At 57.7% G+C, this 20,938-nt stretch overlaps 1 protein-coding gene across 1 annotated transcript in view; it reads left to right on the top strand.

Moving 5' to 3' along the window:
* The window catches only part of RBM19 (RNA binding motif protein 19), a gene marked incomplete at its 5' end in the record, with an annotated part of 103,090 nt that extends 102,625 nt beyond the window's left edge, over positions 1–465 (top strand). Inside the window, one exon of the mRNA XM_084253543.1 lies at positions 385–465. Within this exon, the coding sequence (XP_084109669.1) occupies positions 385–393 (9 nt within the window). The 3' untranslated portion in view covers positions 394–465. The remainder of the gene's footprint in view (positions 1–384) is intronic.
* Positions 466–20,938: the final 20,473 nt, after the last annotated feature.

Genomic DNA, 20,938 nt, shown 5'->3' with positions numbered 1-20,938 from the left:
CAAAACAAAGCAGCCCCACCTCACTGCTCCCTCATAAGTTCTCCCACTCGCCTCCCCTCCCAGCAGCCCTGAGGTGCCAACAGGGCCCCGTCCTGCTGACTGAAAAGTTGGGCTCCAGGGTGCACCACGGCATGGGCATCCCCACAACCCAGGCCCAGACCTGCTAGGACCGGGGTGAGTGCATCTCCCTGGAGCTGGGCCCACACCCCCTCCAGCCAGCTTGGCTGGAGACCCCAGCCCAGATGCCAAGATGCTCCTCACTGACTGGTTCCCACCTCACCAGGCTCTAGTGAGAAAGAAATGCTGTAATAACCCATGAAAAACATGGGCACAGTGAGGGTGCGTCAGGCAGACTCCAGAAGTTTCATCTCGTCTTCCCTCCAGGGCTGCTGAGCTGCAGGTCCCAGCCACATCTCTCCCAGGGACTGCTCACTGCTTGGGCCTGGGCTCTGCCCTGCCCCGCCCTTGGCACCAACACCACACGCCTGGCTGAGTCAGCAGGGCAACCTCGGGCCGCGACACGGCTGCCGGAGAGCACCCGGCCCCGCGCCACCGCCGTCCCTGCGCCTGGGCTCAGCTGACCAGACGTCCTGCGCTCCCCGCAGCCGTGAAGCTGGTCGGGTCCCCGGCACAGAGTGCCCCAAGGCTCACCCAGGCATGGGGTGTCCAGCACGTGCCTTGTCCGTCCCGGAGGTCAGCCTCCCCCAGCGGGAGGGTCTGCCCCACTGACCGGGGTCTGAGTCCACCTCGATATCCCCAGCTCTGCGGCCTTGGACCGGCAAGCCCCCTGGGACCTTGACTCCTCTCTCTGTACATTGGGGGTGATGCGGGGCCTGCCCCAGGGGTCGCACTTGGACTGAATCAGTGGGTCCCAGTAAAGCCCAGGGAACACACTCATCAACATTGTGTTTACCTCTGTGGGGACACTGGGTGAGGTTCCCTGCGGGGTTCCCAGTGGGCTCCAGGAGTCCTCAGACCATGCATTTGCCAGAGAGGAGGTCCCAGTCTTCAGATCGGAAACTGCACTGGGCTGGGATGCTTCCTAACCAGTCGCAGCTCGGCCCCGAATGCACAGGCCCGGAGCACCTGCCCCCCGCCTTTGTAATGGGCCACCCTGCAGACAGCAGGTTGCCCACAGCCTTCTGGGGGTGTCTCGGGGCATCAATGTCAAGCCCGGCCAGACCAGGCCTCCACAGTGCTGGGTCTACAGGAGGGCAGCTGGACTCCACCCAGTTCCTTCCGGCTGCCCATCCTTTTTCGGGGCCTGTGGGTGGGCAGTGCTGGCTGACCACACATTGGTATTCACATGTCCACACCACCAGTGCCCCAGGGGATGGTCCTTCATCACCCAAAGTAAGAGTGTCAGACCTGCCTGTGGGCCTGCATCAGGAGGCATCCGTGGCACCGACTTAACTGATGGGTGGCGGTTCTGGAACCTTCCCAGAGCAGGATTTGCTGTCCCTGGGTGTCAGCGGGCTGAGCACAGTCTCTACGTTAAAGCCCCCCTGGGTTCTGGGCAGCCTCGGGAATGTGGGCCTGTCACTTAACCTTCCAGTTCTCAGTCTCATCTTTAAAATGGGGTGATGCTAATGACGCCCCCTTTGCAGGCCCAGATTGCTTTGGGGCCTGCAGGATGTGGACCTGTCTGACCCCAGAGACTCAGGCCTTTAAGGTTCAAGCTTTTCAGCCTTGCCCTCGGGCTCTGGAGCAACAGGAGGCCAGGCAGTCTTGGAGAAGCTGTTACCCTGAGGCAGGAACAGGAGAGAGGGCCGCCCCAAATCAGCCCCAAGCCCCATCAGTCCGTCCTGCCCAAGCCTGGCCTCTGTGCCCCTACTCTGGGGCTCACTGTGTGTGGCGGGGGTGGGGGGATAGGAGCAGGTAATTTGACTCCTGTGGAGATTTCAGGGTGCCCCATCACCCTGTCTTCATGCCACCCCTAGCTCCCACAGACACCTACCAGAGACTCCACGCTTATCTCCCTTCCCCCTCACCGAGGAGCTCTGCATTCTGCACGAGCAGAGGATGCAGAAGATCCGTGAACTGGAGTGTGTCTGTTGTAGCCTGAAACCCTTCAGGGCCCCACCCCACCCCCTGGACACACTTAGAATGAAGTCACAGTGACAAGAAGGTGCTGCCTACCCTTGCCCAGTGCTCTGACCTTTCCGGTGCACGCACGGCGGACCCGTGCACCCGCCCTCCCTCTGCTGGGATGCCCTTCATTTACATTTCTCCCGACTGTCTGCTTTTTCCCCTTGGGATCTTCATTAGAGATTCCCGTCCTCTTCAGAAAGGCCGCTTTCCCCGAGGGCACCTGCTCCACACCCGCTCCTTCTCCCCTCCGCGCCCTGCTCCTTCCGCAGAGCCCACCGTGGAGAAGCAGCTGCGGCTGTGGTCATGGCTATCGTAGTCCTCGCGATTCCGGAAGGAAGTGCCGGATCTTAGGGAGCAGAACCTGAGCCTGGGTAAAGCACTCAGCTTGGCCCAGAGGAGGGTCCCCATCCTTCCCCCCTTGGGAAGGGGCCACATGAGCCCATTGCAGGAGAAACGCCTTGACCCTGGTGCGGGAGCCCAGCCTTTGAGACCAAGCAGCAGGAAGGTGGGGTCTGGGGCACTGAGTTTGCATGAAAGGACATTGAAGGATCAAACGCCAAAGGATCTAGGAGAGAAACTCCAGAAACACACCATGGAGGTCGTGCAGGGAGGGGCTGCCGTCTCCATGGACTTCCTGGTCCACAAGCAAACTGGTGGGGGTGGAAGACAGGCACGTCCACTACCAGAGGGGTCTGAGGCCCGCAAAGAGTCCTGAGAGAGATCGGACAGAGGCTGGCCCAGGAGGCCGGGGGCCGCAGGGCCAGGGGGCATCTGCTCTGGTGGGGGCCCTGGCTATGAGCGCTCGGGAGCAGGGCTGGGCAAAGAGACCGAGGCCCACCCAGGTTTCTGCTCTGGCCCTGCAGCCTGCCTGCCCAGGCTCCCCTGCTCCAGGTTGCCTGGGGGAGAAACAGGACATTCCCCCACTTTGTCCTGCATGGAGAGTCCACACCCTTGGCTGGTAACACCACTGCCTCCCTGAGACCCTCCAGTTTGGGGTGCTGTCTTCCACTGGCCTCTGGCTCTCGCCTACAGCCCTCTCTGGAGCTACTGGAGAGGCAGTGGGAATCTGAGGATCTGGAGGGAGCTGGTGAGGCCTGCTCCCCCTGGGCAAGGAGCACAGGTAGCTGCCTCTTGGGGGAGGGGCAGAGCAGAGGGAAGGGGGGTTTTGTTCTGTGCTCCTGGGGCTGCAGAAGGCCCAGCAGATGGCAACCCGAGAATGGCAGGAGCCTCGTGGTCTGGGGCAGCCAAAGGCCTGAGGCCCCGAGGAGGCCTGAAGGGTGAGCCGGGTGTTCACACATGGGCTGAGCCTTGGGGAGGAGAGACCTGGGTGGGGGGGCCTGGCTGGAGTGCAGTAGCCACACCCTGGACAGAGCTGGGTGACAGGGAGCCCACGGATGGGGTTGGGGGCAGAATGCACAGGCCAAGGCTCCAGAAGGCCAGGGGGCACTCAGCCCGGCCCACTGCCTGCCAACCGGTCTCAGCATCTCCTGTTGTGATTCCAAATCTTAAAATGGGTAGAAGGCTACCTTAAAACGGGTGGGCTTTTTTAAAAGACGAAGTCCACGCTCCAGGGCAGGAGACTCAGCCATGTCTCATGCCTTCTGAACCCTCCGCAAATGTAGTGGTGGTTAGAGGAACATTTGCAGAGGACACCCACCTAATGCCCAGCGCCGAGGAAGTCAGGACATGGGCCTCCTGGGCCGGCCTGGGGTACACAGGGCAGGACCGAGCTTGCCGGTGGGGGGGGTGAGTCATGGTGGAAAGGAGTCTATCCAGGAGGGTGGCCCAGAGGGGTGCCCACCAGCCCCAGGACAGGCCCAGCCCGGTCGGCTGCGCCGGCGGCTGAAGTGCACAGCTGGGCAGCACATGAGCCTGTTCCCAGGGGGGCCTTTTGCTCCTATCCCTCTCCATGCTGGGGTCACCCGTGGGCAGGGGTGCCCTTGTTCCCACAGTAGAATTGACTTTTCGGGAGGCTCAGGCCGCTAGGTCAGCACGCCTTGGCCGGGGTGCAGACTTCGCTTGTGTAAAGAGCTTCCGTCAACACCCCACCAGCAAAAGCCTGAGGCCGAGGGTGACCTCAGGGCACGTGGTGGAGGCCGGGCCAGGCCCAGAGAGCTGCCTCCCTCATCCTGCATCCTCCTGCTGGTGGGCACTCAGGGCAGGGGCTGGAGTGGGGCGACCCTGGACCAGCCCTGGCGCGGGCAGCACCAGCACCTGGACTCGGGCCCGGGGGTCTTCAGCTTCTGGGGAAGGGTGAGCGCGTGGAGAGCTGCCGTGGCCATGCAGGGAGAGTGGGGAGGGGCAGAGGCTGCCCAGTGAGTCCTCAGGGCCCACTGCTAATCCTCTGCCCCATTCGCTCACTCACTCATCCCCCAAACACTCATCGGGCACCCCTAGGCACGGGGCACCACGCCGGGCAGGGACAGAAGTGGGGCGCCGGGTCTGTCTCCCGGCCCAGCCCCACCCAGGCAGAAGGCAATTTGCAGCGGCCTCCGCCCGCCTTTCCCCACTTGCCTCCCCTGCCTCCGTGGGTTTTGTCTTAGGCGGCAGCGCCTGGCTGTGCTAGGCAGCTTGGAGGAAAGGATTAGCGCAAGCCGAGCATGCAGGCTTTGGTGAGCACAGCCGAGTTTGGTTTCAACATCTAATTCAATTTGTTCTGCCGAGATTGAAATATGAAATGGTTGCCAGTCAAACGTTCAAAGGACGGTGGAGGGAGAGTGAGCGAGGGAGAGAGCGCTGCTGAAATTTAAATTTTAATGAAAATGACTTTAACCCTTTGGTGGACCCCGAGGAGGCCTGCCCGCGCCCCGCCCCTGCGGAGAGCCGCTGGGGTCCTCTCCTCCCTGGCTCTCCCGCGAGCCTGCCTAGTAAGCTGTAAGAATTTTTTTCCAGCATATCATGTTTAATAATAAAAGATTAATGCAATACTTGCTTAATAATCACTGATTCTCCCCTATCGCCTCCGCCTTTGAAATCAGCGCTTTCCCGGAGCCCTCGAGCCCCCGGGGCCAGCTGCCCTGCTGGCCGCCCCCCAGACCCCTGAGCCCCTCCAGGCACCTGCTGCCTGGGTCTGTCCTTGCTCCTGGAAGGCAAGCTCCAGGAGGGCAGGGCGTGTGCCTGTTTGTGCCCGTGCAGCCCCACGCCTGGCAAGTAGGAGGCACTTGGTAGATTTTTAAATACCTGATGAAGGAATGAACGCCCCCCTCCCCCATATCCTGCTCCCAGCAGCGGTGGGAGGGAAGTTTATGGGACACTCAAACAGCAGAGCCTGTGTTCGGGGGTGAATGCACTACCCTGCTCCTCGTCCTCCTGTTAAGGGGGAGGGGTGTGAGGCCAGGGAGGGCAGGGGAATGGAGGCTGCGCTCTGACCTCAAGGCACCTAGAAGGAAATGCACCCTGTCTTGCCCCGCCCCGTGAGGCTTTTCCTGTTGAGCGCCTACTTGCGATGAACCCTAACGTGCCCCTGCCGTCTAGCTAGGGCTTGTTTTTTTTAATACCATCCACTCCATCAATCCCAGCGCGGGGGCCAGTGTGGCAGCTCAGGATGACCCTGCATCCGAGGGGTCCAGGGAGGAGAGTGGGGGCCGGGGCAGCCCTCAGCCCTTGGCCTCCTCCACAGGGCCCCTATAGGGTAAGGAAAAATATCAGGCTTTTCTGCCCTCCCACCATCAGGATAGATGAGGGAACCCTGTGGTCCTGAACGCATGCCTGATGGCCGGTACCTGAAGTGGGCACACCTGGGCTGAGAGACTGAGTTTATAAGGGTGGCGTCACGGGGACGCCAGCAGAAGCCAAGAACGAACAGAAGCCGAGAGAAGAAGAGAAGCAGAGAGAAGGCCAGAGAGAGCCCAGATAGAGTGAGGATTTGCTGGGGGCTGGGCGGACTGCCAGGCTCCCGGCCCCCCAGCACCCCTGCCTGCCATGTGCCTGGTCAATCTAAATAAAAAGCCTGCAAAAGCCACTGAGGACTCTGACTCCTCCTTGACCCGGTCTGCTGGATCAGAAAACCTGCTCAGTGGTCCTTCCTGCCCCTACAGAGGGCCTCCTGGTGGAGGTGTCTCAAGTCCAGGAGAAGGCTGGACCAAAGGCATAACAGGCCTAATGGGAAATTGTCTGTTTTTCCTTAATAAGCCTAAGAAATAATGTAGGGCACATAGCTCAGAAGTTACAAAGTCGTTCTGAAGCCACTTCTAGACAGTTCCAAACTCTTGCAACAGGAATCCTGTCCAGAAGCAGAACGTGTGTCCCAGCCCCTACATACCCATCACCCCCAGCACCTGAGTGGTTTGAAAACCACTGGCCCAATGTGTCTCCTGAAGCGTGAACCAAGGCTCCATGGTACACACGGTGACTTTATGTGGCCTGTAGGGTAAGGAAAAAAATCAGGCTTTTCTGCCCTCCCGCCATCAGGATAGATGAGGGAACCCTGTGATCCTGAATGGATGCCTGATGGCGGGCACCTGAAGTGGGTACACCTGGGCTAAGACTGGGCTTTTAAGGGTGGTGTCACGGGGACGCCAGCAGAAGCCGAAAGAGAAGAAGCCGGAGCAGAGTGAAAGAGAAGCCGAGAAGCAGCAGAACGAAAGCCAGAGAGCCCAGATAAAGTGAAGACTTGCTGGGGGCTGGGAGGCTGGCAGGCCTCCCAGCCAGCATCCCTGCCTGCCATAAGCCTGGTGAACCCCAATAAAAGAACTGCAAAAAACCGCTGAAGACTCTGACTCCTCCTTTACCCGGTCTGCTGGATCGGAAAACCTGGTTATTCCTGCCCTTACAGGCCACACTTTAAAAAAAAAAAAAAAAAATGAGTTTTTCACGTGCATGTTACAAATACAAATACACAGCCAGCTCATCAAGCCTATGATTTCCCCATGGCTTAAAGAGGAGGTGAAATGAGAAGATAAAAAATAGTCAATCAGATAAGAATGTGACTATAATGAAGTGATAAAGAAGAGGATTGCACAACCCAAACCAGGGGGCAGCAAACAACAGCACCTGGGCCAGATCCAGCTGCTGCCTGTTGGTGTAAATAAAGTTTTATTGGCACACAGGCACGGCCATTGGTTCCCATGCTGTCTAGACTGCCTTCCTGCAGCGGCAGCATCGGGTAGTTGCGACAGACTGTGTGCTGGGCATTTATTGGCCGGCCCTCTCCATCGTGTTTGCCAATTCCTGATCTAAAGCAAACCCGGCTGACTTCGCAGCGAGCAGCTCCTACGGGCTTGGTCCCTGGCAGAAGTGCTCCCGGCTCCTTCCCTCTGGCCGGCTGCCCCGGCATGTCTTCAGGGCCATCTCCCTCTGGGGACCAGCACAGTCAGGGCCCAGCTCCCTAGGCTTGAATCCCAGCTCTGCCACTTACTGCAGCGTGACCTTGAGCTGGCTCCTGGACCTCGCTGTGCCTCAGGGTCCCTGTCTGGGAGCTGAAAGCAACAGAAGTCTGGACTCAAGGGGGTGGGATGTCTCAATGAGCAAGCCTGAGCACTGTTAAGCATTTGCTGTTGTTACCCCAGCCCCCAACATAGGTAGTGCCCCCCATCATGCCCAGGCAGGCTCCCTAGGCGGCAAAACTAAAAGGGCCCTGCAGTCTAACTAGAGCATTGCCAGAAGCCAGGGCACAGCCCCTCTAGCTTTCTTAATGAACCCTACTTCCCCATAATTGCAGCTTTCACGGAGAAGACCCACTGGGGCCGTGGAGCCTTCCTTGGGCTCAAGCCAACAGAAAACATTTTTGTGCTGTGCCTATTTCTGGATGGCAGCTGCTCCTGCCTCCCCTGGGGACCGTCAGAAGCCCACTCCTCTCCTGAACCCGCAAAGATTCCAGACGGCATTATCAGTGCCACCACCTACGTCTGCGTGTCACGCTGCCGTCTACAAAGCACCCCGGGTCACCGGCTCACCTGAGCCTCCGCCGACTCACAAGGCAGAGCCTCACCCTCTGCCCAGGTGAGGACACAGGCAGGGAAGCCCCCTGAGCTGCCCGTGGCGCGTAGCCCAGGAGGGGCAGGCCCTCCCTCCCAGGCACCTACCTGGCCCCAGCACCCCAGTGAAAGACATCCTCTCCAGCCCCCGTGGCTCTGTGAAAGAAAGAAGGAAACTTAGTGCGTGGAGGGCCACATAACACAGCTGGACACCAGGTCCATTGTGGTTCTCAAACCATACCCCCAGAGGAGCCCGTGTGGGGCTGAGCAGCTTGGGTCCAAGCCCTTTCACTCCCACCCTCTTCCAGTATCTCTGTTCTCAGCTCGGCTGCCCAGCCCCCCGGCTATGAGCTCTTCACTGCCAGGTCACACGCAGCAATATATTTTGTGAACCCTGGAATGCAGACCAACTTCTCTAACCTGGTTTAGCCAAAGGAAATGACCTGGGTTTGCCTTCAGGGGCTTCTCGCTGCTGGGAATCCCGGGGTGCACGGACCATGGGGTCCTTCCCTCTTCATCTTCCCATGTTTCTCTGGTCTGCTTGACCATCATGGTCAGAGCAGCCCAGGGGCCACAGGGAGCTCCCCTCATCCGGACAGCCTCACCCCAGTCACCCTAAGGCGGTGAGTGCTCCCTGCACTGGGCACCAACCTCCGCCAGGGGCCCGAGCAGGCCGCCCTGGAGCTGGTTCTCAATAGCAGGATCCAGGTCACCACAGTCCCCAGGGCCATCAAACCCCATCTTCCCTGGAAAACGTTTGCATTTAGAAATAGGAGTTTGGGGTATTGCCTCATTTTCCAGCATTCTGCTTCCTATCCAGGCCCAGGCCTTCCTGCCTGGACTTGCAGCCCAGAATTGGGGAGATGCACCCCACTCCTGGCCGCATAGCTGGCACCACCTCCTTTGGGGTGGGGTCGAGATTTGCTCTGAGAAGCCCAGACTAACTCTGGTACCTGAAAAGCCCCCAATTCCTGCATCTCTTTACTCAGCCAGGCAGCGCCCCACTTAGAACACCACCTCCCCCTGCCCCTCACAGTAAAGTCGTTTGCAGAGGAAACAGGTGGGGAGGTGGGCAGGGGGCATGGGCAGCCTTGGCACTTTCTCGGGGGTGACCGACGAGGGTGTACTTCCACTGCGCCCTGTCTCACAGTCGGCTGCAGGAGAGAAAACTGCTGGACCCACCTGGAGATGAGAGTCCACCCCCAGACACCTGAGCTTCGCCCTTTAACCCAGAAGACAGAGCTCAAAAATCACACAACCTAGACTCGGCCTTCTCTGAAACAGGGAGGAGAGCCGGCCCCTCCTGGGGCGCTGGAGGGCTGGCAGGGCCCTCGTGTGCTGAGACGCAGCCGGGGCCTGGCACTGGGAGGCCTGATACTGAGCTTCACGCTGCCGGTGCCAGGCTCACAGGCGGCAGCCCCAAGCCACGACCCGGACCCTGCTGGGCTCCTTTGCAGCACGTGCACAGCAACGGGACAGCAGCTCAGGGGAGCGCAGCTGGGGCTGCTCGGGCCATGCTGGGGACATCCCAGCGGTGTCTCTGCTGAGGGGCAGGGGTGGCCCAGCAGAGGGAGGAGGTGCTCAGGCAGGAGGAACTCTGTGCAGAGGTGGAGCGGGCAGCCGGCCCCCTCTCGCCACCCCCCTAGCGCCTCCAGGTCCAGCCACCGCTGGGGACAGACCGCTGTCAGCCAAGGGCCACTCCCAGGCCACCGTGCTGTCCCCAGCTGCCTGTCGGGGCTGCCCAGGTCCCCAGAGCGGCCTCCTCCCCGAGGCAGGGAGTCACGTGGCAGCTGACTGAGGTTTCAGCTGGATCCGCTCATGAATATCAATCAGGCCTGGTAATTCACAGTAAGTGGGATCCAGATTGACTAATAAGCAAGGCTTTCACCCCAAACTGGGTCTGGGAAGGAGAGTGGCGTGTGGCGCGGCAGGCAGGTGCGGGCACGACGGACCAGATTGGAAAAGCTGACAGCAGAGCTGCAGACGGCAAGGTGGTCGGCGCTCCCCCGGGGGCTGCCAGACACTGCGGGGAGGCCCAGCCTAGGCAGCAGCCAGCACCCTAGGGGGGCGGGAGCAGGCGCTGGGCCCTGGCCAGCAGGTGAGAAGCCTAAAGGCTGGGGAAGGTGTGCCTTTCAGGGGTGCTCAGCCCCACCCTGAGCTGGTTGGGCCCGAGTGCGGGATGCTCAGGTTAACTCTCCAGGCTCCCCTGACCACAGTGGGGGAGTCCAACTGGAGCCCCAGAGAGGTGGGTTGACTGTGACACGTTTTGGGAGGACAATGCCCCTCATTTCCAGGGTTTTTCCCCTCATCTTCATCTCTGAAGCAGGGCCCTGAGAGCTGAGGGTGAAACCCCCCCGTCTGAGCTCCTCCCATGGGTGCTGGGCTCACCCCCCTCCCTGCAGCATGGGCCGGAACCTGCACTGCGCAGAACTCGGCGGGAGCAGCCCGGAAGGCTGGGCTGAGAGCGGCTCCACTGCTCACAAACTCTCTGACCTCGAGACCAGGTTTCCTGGCGTTTCTGTGCCTCAGTCTCCACTTCTGTAAAATGGGGTGACAGGAACACTTAACTGCAGGATGGGTGGAGCAAGCCTGGTTGGGGCCCCCTGCTATGTCAACCGGCCCCATCTGCTGGTGGCTCAGGAGGCTGACATGTGGGCATGAGCCCCTGGCATGGGAGCACTGGGTGAGGGTCTCTCTCCTCTGCCTCCCCCACTCTAGACTAAGCTCAGCCACCCACTGATAGGAGACTGGCCTCATCCCTACCCGAGCCGTGGCTTTGTGAGACAGAGCTCGTTCAGCTGCTCATTCAGCTTTCTTGGCTCTCCCCAGGGCCTTGGGAGCCACAGAGGGTAGGGGGTCGGCACAGCCCCGACCCTCAGAGCCCCAAGGGACCACAACAGGCAGGAGGGGGCATGCTCTGGGGCACAAGGAGGCTCCACTCTGCAGGCAAGTGGGGGCGTGTTTGTGTTCACAGGCCGGGACCTAGCTCTGTCGTCTGGGTGCAGCCTTGGCCTCCGGTAGCCCAGGGCCCAGCACGGGCCTGCATCTCTGCTGGCCCAGACACCTCGTCAGCATCCAGGCAACCTCCTGCCACAACAGGGAGTTTAAAAACCAGCAGCATCTGAGACCCAGGAGGTGGGGAGGTGGGAGGTGGGGAGGTCATCCATCTTCATCACAAACAAGCCTGTATGGACACCCGGTGGGGGCATCTGTCCCACCCCGGCCCCGGAGTCTTGACCTTAACTCCATTATACAGAGGGACCCAGGAGGGATGAGGCAGCAGGCTGCCCCCAAGTTCAAGGCCAAGGCCGGAGCTGACAGTGACTGGGCTGGTCGAGGAGAGGCCCCAGGCTGCGTTGTGTCCAGGTGAGGCCGGGACTCTGGGTGTGTCGGCCTGGGAGGCTCAGGGTTGATCCTGCTGCTCAGTTTTCCTGTCCCGGAAATGCAGGTGGAGTTGCCACACCTTGCAGTGACACCGTGGGCAGGAGGTGCCCCATTCCACTTCCGCAATGTGAGTGTCCATTCCTTCCAGATGACGCTAATTCATGGGTGCTGACCCTGTCCTCAGCCCTTTGTGTGGATGAACACATTTATGCATAAACACCACCCTGGGGAGCACATAGTAGTCTTCCTCCCTTTTCCAAGGAGGAAGTCAGCAGCCCAGAGAGGGGCAGAGACGTGTCCAAGGCCACAAGGCTCCCAAACAGCAGGGCCCCGCTTGGGGCACAGGGAGATGCTCCAGACCCTATGGCCCCAACCCCAGGGCGCTGTGACTCCCAGGTGGCCCAGGGCAGCCAGGACTCCCAGCAGGTCCTGTCGGGGCCACTCAGCCCCATCCAGGCCCAAGGTCCAAACCAGGGCCGGTCAATAGGCGAGCCTCAGCGCTCCCTGCGACCATGCACCATCCTCCAGAGCCCGCCGCCGCAGCTCCAAGCCTGGAAGCTGTAACAAAGGCATGTCAAGGAGAGCTGAAGGGGTGGGGCTGGGTTCCAGCAGCAAAGTCAGGTGCCCAGGGTGGCCAAGACACTGACACCCGTGATGAGGGGGTCCCTCGCTGGCCTGCCTGGCTCTGGGCCCCGCCACCCTGACCCGCCCGGGGCCAGCATGTAGTCACCTAAGAGCTTCACTGTCCAGGTTCCAGAGCCTCAAAGGGAGCGGGCACGAAGCCCCCATGTCACCAGGCTCATACCCTTGCCCGAGACGGACAGAGGCTGAGTCACTACGTCGTCTGGCATCAGGCAGAGACAACAGCTGGCAGGTGGAGCGGGTGAGGACCGGGGCAGAGGGGGAGTCCTACTCACACTCACGGCTCAGGACCCTGTCACTGAAGCCCCAGATCCTTGGGAGGAGAAGAGTGAAGGTCGAGGGCCTCAACACAGCGCCTACACGTAGTAGGTGCTCAGGCAGCGCAGTCCCCGCCTGGTGGTTATGTCGCTGTTATTTGCATTCATCCATCCCATCGATTCTTGAGCAGAGACCGGGTCAGCTCCAGATCCCCTGGCCAGGAAGGATGGGCGATCCTCAGGAGGGGCCTTGGGGGAGAGATGAGCCGACTTGCTGTTGCTGCTGCTGCTGCTAATTTTTATTTGCATCGCAAGCAGGCTCTGGAGATGTACGAGTGTGCAGCAGGGCCCCCAGGGGTGCTGCGGGCCCTCTCCCCACCCGGTCTGCCTTCCAGCCACTCTCCTGCAGCCCCAAGGGCCTGCCATTGGCACCCGGGGGCGCAGTCCGCTGCCTCCATGAAACACTGGCTAGTTTCTCATTTTCCCCTTGAGCGGTTTCACAGTCCGGTTCAAGCTGCAGCCCAGGGTGGAGATCTGGCCCGGGAAGCCAGCACGGGTGGGGGCCGGGCAGGGAATAAATGCACCCAGCCCCGTGCTCGCCCCCAGTGCTGCTGTAAACAGGCCCCACCTGGAGGCACTCAGGGTGACCTTGATTTACAAGCACCAGCCCTAGACCATCCAGACCCAGCACGGCTCGCCAAATATATAAATAGATGCCATGTATAGATTCCACTTTGGACGTTTGTTTGGCAAACTGAGCAGCAGACTCTCCCAAGACACCCAGCCCAGCTCCTCCCTTCTAGAGCACAGGCTTGCCCCAGCTCAGCTCCCTGACGGGCCAGGCAGCTGCAGAACACCCCTGCTGGTGGGACACCAGGGCGGGCAGCATTTGCAGTGGTTCTGTTGAGAATCTCCGCAAGCCGGGTTCTTATCATCCATGCCCGTCCGTGACCCTGTGAGTGGGGCTCATAGGCCCATTTTCCAGATGTGGAAACTGAGGCTCAGAGCAGTGTGGTGGCCTCCCCAGGCCTCCACGGCAGAAACAGCAGGCAGGCTTCAGCGGCCCTCCACGCCAGCACCTTGAAAACGGACATGTGCGCGTCTCCAGGAGCCTCCTCTCCCCTTTAGGGACCAGACCAGACTGGACCAGGGTGGGTTGCACCCATCCAGCTTGGACGGTCCAGCTCCACCTCCCCCTCTAGTTTCCAGCCTCAAGAAATTTCTCATAACAGAATCCCCCACTTCTCCTGGCCACCTCGCTGTCCCTCATGATGCCCAGGCCTCGGCCCAGCATCCTCCTGGCGGGCGCCCAGGCTGGCATCCCCTGACCTTGTCTTCCCCAGGGTGCGGCTCAGGTGTCTCTTCTTCAAGGAGGCCTCCCTCACACGGGGTTTGAAGTCGTGTTCCCCAAAGCCATTTCGTTTCCTTCGAGCTTTGCCCGCACTCTCACGTGGTGGGTACCATGGTCTTTGTTCTTTGTCCACTCCGCCTCCCTTTCCCAACTAGAATGTTCCATGAGGCAGATGGGTCCTCTTGGTGTCTGCCGCGTCCTTGGCGCCCAGGACCCCAAGCTGAGTGCCTGAGCCTGTTGAGAGGGTGGGCAGCACGGGGGTCCCCTCCTTTCATCAGAACCCCCTGCCAGGTGACATACCCCCTCCACAGGCCAGAAGGCGGTATAGACAGACAGCTCTGTTCTCTCCCCTCTACCGGCCACCACGGAAACTTCCTCTCCACGCCGGGGCCGCCCACCTCCCTGCAAGCTGTGCTTTCGAAACGAGTTAAGGGGAATCAGACTGAGCAAAAAGTTGGAAACTTGGGGTGGCCTGCGTGGCCTGGAGCCCGGGGCGGCTTCGCTGCCGTGTGCCCAGCAGCCGGGGTCTGGGGGTTTGCTGGCAGACGGCGGCTGGAGGCTGGCGCCTCGACTTAGTTAGAATGCAGCCTTTAGATGGCTCCCTTCTCTCTGATGGCTGCGAGTGATTGACACTTACAAATTACCCAGCCGAAAGTGTCGAGTCTTTGACCCCTGAGTAACATCTTTGGCAAGCCTGAGATTTGCCAGCATTTTGTCATCTAATTACTACAAATCCCTTGAAAATTCACTGGCTGGTGAATTTTTAATGCGGGGCAATTTCAATGTGATGCATTGCCCAGATGGGTTCTGCGTTTCTCACCTCTCTCTCTCTCTCTCTCTCTCTCAATCTCCCTCTTTCTCAATCTCTCTTTCTCCCCATCCCTTGTTGCTTCACTTTAATAATCTCACAAACTTTGCAATGAGTGAACTCCTGACGGCAGCCCGACCTGGGGCGCGGGCGGTGCCGTGGAGGCCAGGCCAGCTCGGTTCCCTGTGCCCTGTTCTTTGGAAAAGTGCTTACAGGCCAGTTGCCAGAATAACGCCTGGCTCCTGGCCCCGGACCCCAGGCAGGTCTGCTTCTCCCCCTAGACTCCCAGCCGGCACACAGGCACCAGCCTCCACCCAGACAGACCTGGTGAGTGCTGCATCCCAGGCAGTGCCTGGTGCTCCTGGGCGGGGCTGGTGACTTTCATGCTAAACTTCTGGGCAAAGCAAGGATTTCAGTATATCCTTTTTGCTTTGTGCTTGAGATCCTGGGGTGACGACGCCTGCCGGCACAGGAGCAGGCCAGCTGCCTTTGTCTCGGCGCGGGAGACTGCACCTTCCACCCATGTGCCTGAACAACCTCCTGCCTTCTCAGACCCCAAAGGGAAAGCCAGGCTTTCTGGGTGCAGCTCCACAAGGAACCAGCGCCCGGAGCAGGAGCAGGAAGGGGAGCTCCGGCCCGGGTCTCGAATAATCCCCCACCCTCTCGGTTCCCGTGCGGGCTTTCAATATTTCCTATGCTCTCCCCCTTCACCTTTCTACGTATATGGATCCCTATTTCTAAATGCAAAAAACCAGGAGCCTTCTGCGCATAGCGCCTGTGCAGCCCTCTGTGCGGCCGCCTCCTCCGAGACAACACGGAGGGTGAAATTCCCGCTCGGTGTTTTCTCTGGTGACCTCCCAGAGATAAGCCCCTTGCAGCCACCTCCGCCAGCCATTTCCACTCCCCCCTTCTTCCCTCTATTCAGGGAAACCAGGTTTTGCTTTTCAGCCCCATTTCTGGTTACATATGTACACGGCTGATAAAATATTCCACTTCACCCCTCTCCCCGTGGGACCCGCCGTCTTACGGGAAAGGGTTTGTACGACAGCGACCGCAACAGCCTGCGTGTCGCCTGGAAACTGCGGTGGGGGCAACGCTCTTGTCTTTATTCAGATCCCCTCCTCGGGTTCTGATAAGGGCACGGCTGCCGAGAAGAAGCCCGGGCCTCCTCCGTGGCCTCTCAGCCCAGGGAGGGGAGATGCCACCGGAGTCCCAACGGTGGTTGCCTGGCAACGCCCACCCCTGTGGACCTCATCTGGGGCCCCCCAGGTGTACAGAGCCGAATCTGCCCCCTGCACAGGGGCCACATCTGCATTCTGTGCGGCAGGCTTGTTAGAGTCCACGCTGGGATGGTCTAGTGTGGAGCCGAATGCATGAGCTCACCCTGCCTGGACACCCTTAGAAGTTACCAGAGCAGAATTTGGAAGAGGGTAAGTGCCCCCAATAAGCAAACTTGGCTGGATGAGTAAGAACCAGCAATCAGAGAAAGGCTGGGCACTGTGTGTGGAGCAGGGGAAGTCACTGCTTGAGGTTGTCCAGGACAGAGGGAGAGGGAGCAGTCTGGGGTGCTGTGCAGGAGGCTCTGGGAGTGATTCAGATGATGTGTCTGAAGACTGACTCCTGCTCCTCTCTCCCCCACTTGGTTGGCCTACGTCTCCCTTCAAGCGTAGCCAATATCCCCCAAATCCAAAGTGGGGTGGAGGGAGATGTCCTTAAGCAACTTTCTTAAACTCCTTTAAAAAAAATTTAAAAAGCATTTGCTGCCTTGCTCTGGTTCACAGGAGCGGGGACTTCGCGCCCAGCGTTCTGAAGCTGCCCTGCAGGCCTCCCTTTCTCCTGGGGGAAAGCGTTTGCAGAGCCCCTGATGAGCCAGGCATGGGCTGGGGCTGAGGCCAGAGGCACAGGCCTGATGCTGAAAAAGAGCTTGGACTCGACTAATAGGACATGAACGAGTAAGCGTCACGCGGGAGGTGCAGGGTCTTCTGAAAGATGGGGAGAAGGCAGGGTTCCGACGGGAGAGAATGAGCATTTCATCAGCACCCACGCGGCGCTGGGCCCTGGGGTGGCACCATCCTGGCCTTGGCGGGCCGACGGTTAGTAGAAATGAGTCTGCACAGAGGTGACCTCTACAAGGAGGAGATGGAGGCGGGAGGTTTTGGGGGTGAAGAAGGGACCTCCTTCCTGGGCGAGGGACCGCATGGGCATCAAGACTCTTCGGCCAGACTGGGCAGCTCCCAGGCTGGCCTTTCTCAAGCAGAGTGCACTTGTGATTGTGTGCAGCGTGCAGCCGGCCCCTCCCCACTGCGGCCTGTCGGCATGAGCTCACAAGCCACACGCGGGGCCATCGCAGCAGAGAACCGTGGTGACAGCGAGCGGTTCATTCCGTGATCCCACCACCCGCACGGCCCTCGAGGTGGGGTTAAGCAGAAGGACCATGGGGAAGAGGAAAGGGTTTTCATTCTTACTCTGCCTCAAAACCCGTCAGCTTTTTTCTTCTGGTTTTGTTTTGTTTTGGAGAAGGTGCACACACACACACACGCACACACAATTTACCCCTGGCCAGAGCGCCGCTGTAACCAGTGAACGTTCCAGGCTTATTGCAGCCACCGTCCCCACTTGACCACATCTGCGGACAGTTCTAGACTCCGCATGGCTTCCCTCCTCCCTCTCACCTACTCATTCATTCAGACAAATATTTATTGAGAGGCTGCCCGGGACACACTGCCAGAACAGAAAGTTCTTACCTTGTAGGTCTCGTGGGAAAAGAGACAGTAAACCAGGAACAAATACCTTTATCATTTCAAGCAGCAATGGGCCCCAAGAAATGGCCAGCTTTGGTGGAGGTGGTTGGGGAAGGGCACTTTTTAGTATAGCCAAGACTTAGGGGCTGAAAAGCAGCCCCCACACAGGCTGGAAATGGTAGCAACTTCTGAGGTCCAGATCGGGGAGACCCTATGCCTTGAGGACTTCAGTGGTTGATGTGGAGAATTCACGAGATGTTTAGCAGGTAGAGGCAACTCTTATTCACCCAAATAAGAACATAAAAATGATGCAACAGTGAGGTGTTCAAGGAGGGGTGAAAACAGGAGGTGGCAGTTACTGTGGGATAACTGGTTCCTTCCATTCCTCTTCACGGGTGCTGCCTTCAACATGTTTTTTCAACCCCTGTCAAAAATTGGGGTGTCTGAGGCACCACTCTAGTCAATCAGACCTAAGGGAGAAATCTGCTAGGAGATTTTCAAGAGAGATTTTTCTTTTCTGATTAAAAAAAGAGCAAACCCACACGGCTCACTCCCTTCCTCCTTTACTTTGGCCTTTAACTTGGATGTGATGTCTGGAGCTGCAGCAGCCATTTTGTAACGTGGAGGGCAGGGTCAAGAGAATCACAAAGATAGTCCAGTCACCTCTCTTTAGATTTTTCATTATGTGAGAATAAGGGACCCATTCATTTAAGAGACAGTTAGTTCGTTTTTGTTACTTGTCAAGAGCATTCCTGGGCTGGTACAAGGAGAAAGAGAAAGGGCTGGGAGAAGTGACTTAACAATATGGATGAAACTGAGCTCAAAAGCAGTAGCCTTGAGATTCTAAAATGGAGCACTAGATGTGGGAGAGGCATCTTTGATGTTAGCAATGAGCCTACTGTTTAAATCTCTCTGCCTTTAGTTCCATGTTTACTGGGAAAGGCTGAATGGCAATGAATCAGGGTAGACATGGATCCTTATTTCACCCACAAGCAAGTTTGATGGACAAGACACCACGAACTGAGAAAGATCACTCTCTGGGGTATAATCCGTGAGCCAGCGGGTCTAGGTGGGGAAGGGGCTGACGGTTAAAGGAGAGCAGACTCGAGTGGGAGAGAGGAGGGGTTTGTCTGCGCGAGTTCTGAAGAGCGCCTCGTGGGTCCCCTGGGTTTGCAGGGTCTGAGGCACATCGTGACAATAAACGTTTTGTGGAATAGGAAAGAAAAATTATGAGGATGACAAATTCTTTACACAATGTTACAAGAAGGAAAAAAGAACATTTATTTGGTGTTTTGTGTTCTCTCCAGAGGCCCACATAAATTCTTGTTAAGCGAATGTATGCGTTGAAACAGAAATCACACAATGGCCTGAAACGCTGCTTCTCCCAGGGTGGAAGCCTCAAAAACGTGGAAGGTTGAAAGAACAAATTACAAGGGAGGCGTCGGGGCTGTCGGGCAGCAGAGTAGTCTCTGTCCTGCCCCTCATTGCACCCCAGCTGAGAGCAAGGCCCCTGGGGACCAAGAGAAGCCACCAGGCCCGCGGGGACGACACGCTATAACGTGGATACTGAAGCCACCTCTTTCTGCTCAATCAGGAAACATCTGTTGAGGGTCTATGTGAACACGTTTCCTGGTGCTGGAGTCATCTCAGACCCAAGGTGAGTCATAAAAGGTGAAGGATGGATGTCCAGGTTGCTGAACTAAGAACCAAGAGCATCTTATCTGCCACGCTCTGTGGGAGGATAGGTGCTTCCAGCTGCCTCTCAACCAGGACATGACAATTCAATGTCAGGAAGTCCCCAGATGTGCCAGCAGTGCCAATGGCCCAGCGCTGTGTACAACATGTGGGGACACAGTGATTTGAAGGAAGAGGCCCTGGGCTTGGTGCTGTCCTGCCCCAGACTGCAGAAGACTGGCCCTTCTGCAGGTATAGGGTATACCGCCATAAGGTTCTGACTCCCCTTTCCTACTGCAGCCCACAGCTTCTCACCTAGTCCTGGGCCAGAGGCTTCTGTCCTTGGAGCAGCCCTGCTCTCCTTCCTCCCTCCCTCCAATCTATTCCTTTAAGAAGAAGATTTCATGTATTAAATGAGCCATGCTGCTATTGAAACATTTACCAACAGACATTGGATTTGGGGTATAAGATGAAGGGAGAAAGGAATAAAATGCAATTAAAATAAGATGATAGACACCCAAAGAAGCCAGACATGATATCGGTATGTGGGTCTGAAGTCCAGTATGAGGGAGAGCAGTGAAGTCAGAGCAGTAACTGCCCTGGGGAGAAGGCCACTGATGGGGGTGCTGGAGGAGGCTGGGAATGCTCAATATTTTGATCTGGGTGGTAGTTACCCAGGTGTTGACACCCGTGAAACATCACTGAAATATGCATAATAAATAATCCCCAAAAACGAAAGTAGTAAGACTAAGATAGATGTGTCCAGGCAGTGTTCCTGCAGTTATAAAGCCAGCTGTGTGGCCCATCCAGAGCTAGGCTGCACCAGAAGCTTCCCTGGGGAGTATCTTCAAAACACCTACCTAGATCTTCACCCACCCCCCACCCTAGAGATTCTAGAATAATGACTCCAGGACCTAGGCAATGTTATTAAGCTCCTCAGGTTATTTTGACTGGAAACCAGGGTGGAGACCTGCTAATCCATGGCTCTACATGGAGTTTCTCATGCAGTCCTGGCCTGGGAGCTTCTGTCCTCAGAGCAGCCCTGGCCTCCTTCCAATCTATTCCATTAAGAAAAAGATTCCATGTAATAAGTGAGTCACACTGGCCAAGAGAATGCTGCCCCTTTGACCAGCCTCCTTCAGAGGCCAACTGGGGGTCTCCGCCTTCCACATGGCTCCTGGGATATCTCGGGCAAACTTCTCTTCCTGAGGGGAGAGTAGGTATTTGCACTTTGGACTTAGGGTCTCACAGTGTCACAAACTCACCCCAATGGGCTCGGAAGCCGTGTTCTGCCCACAGCTTTTATTTGCCCCTTTCCTGACTCCACCTGCTTCTCGATTTGTTCTCTCTTCACAATCAGCTCCAATTCTCTGCCCATCTGGCTAATACTTTGGTGTCTCTTCAAGCCAACACCTGTTGAAAGTTTTTTGGCATTGTTCTAAGGAGCAGCAGAGAGTCTCATGGGAGACGGCAAGAAAGACAGCCCCCTGATGGAAAAGATAGGTCTCTCCATGATGCTTAGCAATTCCGCTCTGGCCCCAAACTTGCATATTCTCTTCAGCCTTGCAGTTAGTATCTTAGTCATGTGCCACATAGAGATGTTTTGGTCAGCAAGGGACTGCATAGACACTGCAGGTGGCTATAGAGAGCCTCATATGCCATGACTCTATCATCTTTGTGAAATTGCTCTTTCTGGTGTTGGCACAGTAAAATCGCCTAACAACACATTTTTCAGAGTGTAGCCCTTTATTAAGTGACCCATCACTGCAGACCCATGCTTCTCAGAAGGCAGTTTAGAAAACATCTTTGTTCATTGAAAAAATTCCTGGGGAATCTCATGCCTACCCCAAGTATCTCATCAATGAACAGATAAGGCTCTCCATACCACAAAAGGAATTCTAGAAAACACTATTTTCACCATATTATTTCAAGTTCATTGTGGACTTTATGACCCTTAGGGATGGTGGTCTTTGGCTATTGTCCAGCCAGACTCCTTCACCACCCCCTTTCCCTGCCCCAAGACTTCTCTGCCTGCCCCAGCTCCCAGGAGCCCATAGCACCCCACCCTGGTGAGA

Source organism: Talpa europaea (genome assembly GCF_964194135.1).
Source record: "Talpa europaea genome assembly, chromosome: 14".
Classification (NCBI taxonomy): Eukaryota; Metazoa; Chordata; class Mammalia; order Eulipotyphla; family Talpidae; genus Talpa; species Talpa europaea.
This window is presented reverse-complemented; position numbering and strand designations above follow the sequence as displayed.